Source organism: Impatiens glandulifera, chromosome 3, assembly GCF_907164915.1.
Source record: "Impatiens glandulifera chromosome 3, dImpGla2.1, whole genome shotgun sequence".
Classification (NCBI taxonomy): Eukaryota; Viridiplantae; Streptophyta; class Magnoliopsida; order Ericales; family Balsaminaceae; genus Impatiens; species Impatiens glandulifera.
The window spans coordinates 28,867,802-28,873,657 of record NC_061864.1 but is presented as its reverse complement, the minus strand read 5'-3'; the positions used below and the strand labels follow the sequence as shown (position 1 = coordinate 28,873,657).

The following is a 5,856-nucleotide window of genomic DNA, read 5'->3' as shown; positions in this document are numbered from 1 at the left end:
TTCTTTAATAGGTGCTTTCTGGTAGCAGGGTTTGAATCTCTTTTTATGATTACCATGAAAGTATTAAATATCTCCGCCTCCCCATTCCTTTATCAAAGTCTAGTACTTATTTATGGCGCAAGCCCTTTCAAGTATTGTAAGGGCTCTGAAAGTGGAAGCAATCATAAGGGTTCGGGTCTGAGGTAAGCCTTCCTGTATCATTGGTAGGCAAACTAAGGGGTAAGCGAACATGGCTGTGTTTGTTAATAAGAAAATTGGTAAATAAGTACAAAAAGTATGAATCTCTTTCTAGTCACTCGAACTCTTTGTTGTAGTGTGAGCCTTGAAAGTACCCGAAGTTAGGCAATCAACACAAATTCCAGGAATCCCTCCCTCTTAATGACTCTGATTAGAGAGTAGGATCTGTTGCCTAGGAACGAAGAGATAAGTAATATTTTATTTTTTAAGCAAAGATGTGCAAGCAAGCGAAGTATATTCGTCAAGCCAAAACGATTATGCAACTTGGCCCCTTCAACTACTTAGGTGCAAGATAGAAGATGGTTGAAAAGCATACCGGAGGAAAACTGAAGTTCTAATTCGAATAAAATATACAAAATACAAAATTCTTCGAAGAGGCATCATGTTCAATAGGTTATTCTGATAGTTTGGAGAATGGATGACTAGAACCGATCGGTAAAGGCCTTACTCTATTCCTTGTCAGGAATAGCGGCCAACGAGCTTCTACTACTATCGGCTACCTAACATAATAGTCGGGAAATCAGGGTTTTTTTCTCCGAATCAGTGTCGTGGTGGTGCTACGGCGAATTTGCGTATATCAGAATAGATCCGCGAGCCTATTGATTAACCATAGATGAAAATTGATCGACCGCTATCTAAGAGAAGATAAGTAGTTCCAAAAGAAGACGAAATCACAATGGAACCGGACCTCCTTACTAGGAGGAATCAAAGATTCATGGTCAGAGATCAAGGCACAGATCGATCCGAAGCGAGCAGCAAGGGCTGAAAAGTGTAGAAAACTTCAATGCGCTCCTGAAAACTATAGTGCAGAAATGACTTCCGACACGGAAACATGGAACTTTTAGGCTTCTTCTTTTGAATTAGTTAGTGCCTTTTCTTATAGATGGCATAACCGGGGAAGTTGAGTTCTAGTCTTGGAGCTCAGTTCTGTCATCTCAGTTCAGTCCTACAGCTCATGGCTTATCTTATCACAACAAAAAGATTGGTTGTAGGCCCTCTTGAAGCGCTTCCAAAAAGCATTGCTTCCTTCACCAAGCATAAATTGGTCCCTTTTTATCGTTTGTTATAATTGATACTACTGCAAAGATTCTATCTTGCTCCCACCATGAAAAAGGAAGACGAATCAAAACCCGGACCCTGGAATGACGTCTAACGAGATAAATTGGGTCTCCATTGCTATTTATTTTACAGGAGAAAAAAAGCAAATATTGTTATATTCTCCAAGGGCCCCCATCCAGATCTGATATCTATCTTCGTAGTCTGGTATGTGTAAGTTATACCAGCCTTATAACTAGTTGGAGTTCCATCAAGATAAATGTAACATTCATCTTCAATAGCTGGCATAGACGTTCGTTCAGCCAAAACATCAACCGTTTAGTTGCTGAAAGTATAGAGATAAGCTTCCCAATGCCTTCTTTTTATGGTCCAATACCTTATGACAGACAAGCACCCGATGAAACTGACTGAATCTTGTCTCACTACCAACCATTTGGTGCTAGAGTCCAAACTCATTTCTCGAATGAAGCCTCTTTCTGAGCGTTGTGCTCTATCTCCTCTCTTCCGCACCCTTAATTGAGTGCTCTGCGCGCGATTCCTTCCAACTATAGCTAATTTCTTTGTTTTGTTTGATAAGTATCTCCTTATTAGCTTAGAGTAACCTAGGAACTATTCCTTAGGTTGCATTCCTGGTGATTAAGCCGAGTTCTTCTTGCTTGAAAGGAAAGAATTTATACCATCAATAATCTCACTTGATGAGACTTTACTTGTAGGATTGCACTTGAGAAGACCTTTAAAGAGATGTGAGTAAGGGGGGTTTGCTTTGTGCAATCTTAGATCAATTCATTCGCGTTAGTAAGCTAGCTTTGGTTGCTAAGCAAGCCTGGTTCTCCGGGCACTACGGTAGGACGTGGATCGACCATGAGAATGAACTTCTCTGTAATGTAATAGAAGAGTCACAGTCCAATTCCTCAGGCTTTTTGCCCTAAAGACCAGAGGATATATTCATTCCATTCAGGCGGACTTGGCTTGAGCGTGTGTTCTCTCCTGGTCGGGTCGGAGACGAAAACTAGAAAAGTTCATCATTCAATGGTAGTGAATATCAAATCAGGCTAAGCCCAACGAGTGGCAGATTTCTCTTCCGTCTCGCTCATTTCAGAAGAGTACGCGCGCTAGCGCGCTATGGCTTATGCAGCTGATCGGATCAGATAGCCCTTCGGGCAACCAACCGCACATACAATGTAATTCTGATCAACAAGATGTATGGCTGAGTGGCTTAAGGCATTGGTTTGCTAAATCTACATACAAGAAGATTGTATCATGGGTTCGAATCCCATTTTCTCCGGTCGGGAAGTCCCTGGATGGCTCTCAGTTATTGAGCATGTTGGGAGATTATGTAGTAAAAGAGTGAAAGCTTGACAAACAAGGGAAAAAAACCCTATATCAACTATCATTAGTAAAGCATTTTTCCCTTACCTTACTAGTAAAGTGCCCACGGAGCGTCCCCTTCTATCAGCTCTGGGCAAACATCCATTCACATTCCTGCCAGCAAGGTTGATTCACATCGTCGGTCATTGGCGATTACTTTCTTAGTGTGGCATCTTTTTATTCGCTATCCACTGGTTTTGAATAAAAAAATAAATGTAGATAGAGAAAGAGGCTAAGCTAAGCCTTCGTAACTCTAAGGAACATTTTTTTTGTCCGCTTTCAGACATATAGATGCGCTACAAGGTGTAATATCATATAAAATTAAAGTAGCATCCAGAGCAGCTAAGAAAATAAAATCGAGGGGATTGCGTGTTGGTCTTCATTGCGCACTAGCTTCAGTGGGAGTTATAAAATGTAGAGTTAGTGTTTTCAGTGTGACCTTTTCGAGGGACTATTGCTGTAGAATCTATTAATAGCATTTAAGGTTAAACATGACTCAACGAAAGTTCCCAAAACCCGTTCAGTTTCTGAAAGAGATAAGCTTTAAAATAATAAATGCAAGTATTAGTTCAGAGCCTCGGAGAGGTTGGGTTGAGCCCAGACCAAATCTGTATTCTTCTTTGTATAGTTCTTGTTGTTTTCATTTTGTCTCTTTTTTCCTACTTCTATAGACTATTGACTCTAAAAAAGTAGATGCAGTCATGGAATGGAATAAACAGTTTCTGATGCCAATGTATTTTAAATACAGTTGGCTCAGAGGCGTTGAGATTTCAGTCGTGAATGACAAAGCGTGACGAGAATTATAAAAAAGAGATGTTAGAAGGTGCAAAATCAATTGGTGTCGGAGCTGCTACAATTGCTTCAGCGGGAGCTGATGTTGGTATTGGAAACGTCCTTAGTTACTCGATTCATTCCGTGGCGCGAAATCCCTCATTGGCTAAACAATTATTTGGTTATGCCATTTTGGGCTTTTCTCTAACAGAAGCGATTGCATTGTTTGCTCCAATGATGGCCTTTTTGATCTCATCCGTATTCTGACAAAATACTATTGATTCTAGAAGGACTATAATGAGGAGGACGACAGACCCACTCAGGACTAAAGGGATAAGTCACCCGGTGATATTGGTTCGAATCCAATTCGTAAGCTAGCTACCCTTCCTTACGGACCTTCACTTCACCTGTAACAACATCTTATTTTCTTCGTGAGAAGAAGAGAACGAAAAATGAGGGAAATTCAAAATCAAATAAGGACTGGTAAATATACTCTTTCCTCACATCAACTTATTGTAAATCAAAATAAAGAACATCTTTTAGAGTTTTCTCATATTTATGATAGATGATTCCATTTTCTATGGTATTTTAACTACAATTCAGGAAGATCAACTTGTTCTCGTTTAATAATCGTTGATATCCTTAATACCCGTTCAGTTGATGAAAGAGATAAGCTTGATAAATGAGATTGAGTTTCACGAATATGTAGGATAGAAAGATGTTATTTGCTGCTATTCCATCTATTTGTGCATTAAGTTCGAAGAAGATCTCAATCTATAATGAAGAAATGATAGTTTCTCTATGTTTTATAGGCTTTATCATATTTAGTCGGAAGAGTTTAGGTCAGACTTTCAAAGTGACTCTCGACTCCAGAATCCAAGCTATTCAAGAAGAATCATAGCAATTCCCCAATCCTAACGAAGTAGTTCTTCTTTAATCCAATGAACAACAACGATTAATTAGGATCAACTTGTGAATTTGTGTCACCATAGTAGAATTATTACTAATGGCACGCTGTACGTCTAAGTGCGAAAAGACAGTGCAAGCTTTGTTATGTCGAAACCTAAATGTTAAGTCAGCAACACTGCCAAATGTCACTTCTTCCCGTCGCATCCGTCTTCAAGACGATCTAGTCACGGGTTTCACTTCTCTGTAAGTGAAATATTTGTCCCCGGGCGTACGTTAAAAGCTTCTATAGTAGAACTCATTCGAGAGGGCCTAGCGGTCTTAAGAATGGTTCAGGTGGGAGGTTCTCTTAAAAATAAATTAAATCCGTTCGAGTAGTGATTGATCTTGGTTTGACATGGTTTACGCCTTACTGGTTCCCGGAAGAAATAGAAGCTCGAGAAGGAAAAAACAACCTAGTTCACTCGCTGAGTTTTTTTTGCATTCGGTTAAAGCGGCCAAGAGGCAAATTCATAGGTTACACAAGGAAAGCCCACCAGTTCAGTTGCTGAAAGAGATAAGCTTGAAAAAAAAGAAATGCTAGAACTGAAGCAAATGCAAGTATTAGTTCAGAGTCTCAGAGAGGTTGGGTTGAGCCCAGACCAAATATTTATGCTTTTTTTTACTATTTTAATAGTAATTCTAGTCGCAATTTTGGGCTTTTTTTGGTATCCCCATCAACTGTTAAGCATATATTCTCAAAGGGTAGATGCAGTCATGGAATGGAATAAAACGTTTTTGATACCAATGTATTTTAAATACAGTTGGCTCATAGGCGTATCCATTTCAGTTCTTGATAAACAAAAGGGAACCTCTGACCGGAGCTCTAGTGCGCCTCAAAATCCAAAGGCAAGCTAGAGAGATAAAAAGGATAGTCCCTCGCGCGAACTACTAGAAAATGGTGAGATCATTAGTGAAAGAAGGACCAACAATGATCCTATCCGGCAAGGAGAAGGAGGAGTAGGAGGAGTCAGGTTTTTTGAAGATCGATGAGAAAATTGCACAATTATGCCATTCAGAATCAGCCTTCTACAGAGGGAAAGCCTGTTACAAGTAAGTGGAGAGGAAAGATCTCCGAAGATTCTTATCTTATTCCATTCCAGTGGCTCGACAAGTAACCAATGGCGAAAACTAAAAAATCTATGGTTTCCCGGTAGAACCCTATTTTGCCCAAGTTGTTGCGAAACCGGAAAAAAGAAGCAGTTTTTTGCACAGCTTGCTCATAGTGCAGGTCCTACTTGTATATTGTATTTGGCCGAAGAAGCATCGGACATGTTGGAGTTCTTACCTTCTTGGGACTCCATAGACCAAGATCTGCTTTCATTATATGGGCAATACCGATCTACCTTACTTTAGTAGATCATATGAATTTAGAAGAAGCTTCACATTTTGATGAATTGGAAACATCTCTTTTCCATTTCTATTTACCCATTTCATATCTTTCTTTCATGTTTTTCCGGGAGGAATTCGATCTCTTCA

General features: G+C 39.7%; 1 protein-coding gene across 1 annotated transcript; it reads left to right on the top strand.

The window, feature by feature from the left end:
- The first annotated feature begins 3,441 nt into the window (after positions 1-3,441).
- Positions 3,442-3,750, top strand: LOC124932897 (ATP synthase subunit 9, mitochondrial-like). The gene has a single exon (XM_047473606.1). It carries the CDS (start codon positions 3,442-3,444, stop codon positions 3,697-3,699), a length of 258 nt encoding a protein of 85 aa, XP_047329562.1. The 3' UTR covers positions 3,700-3,750.
- The last annotated feature ends 2,106 nt before the right edge of the window (positions 3,751-5,856 follow it).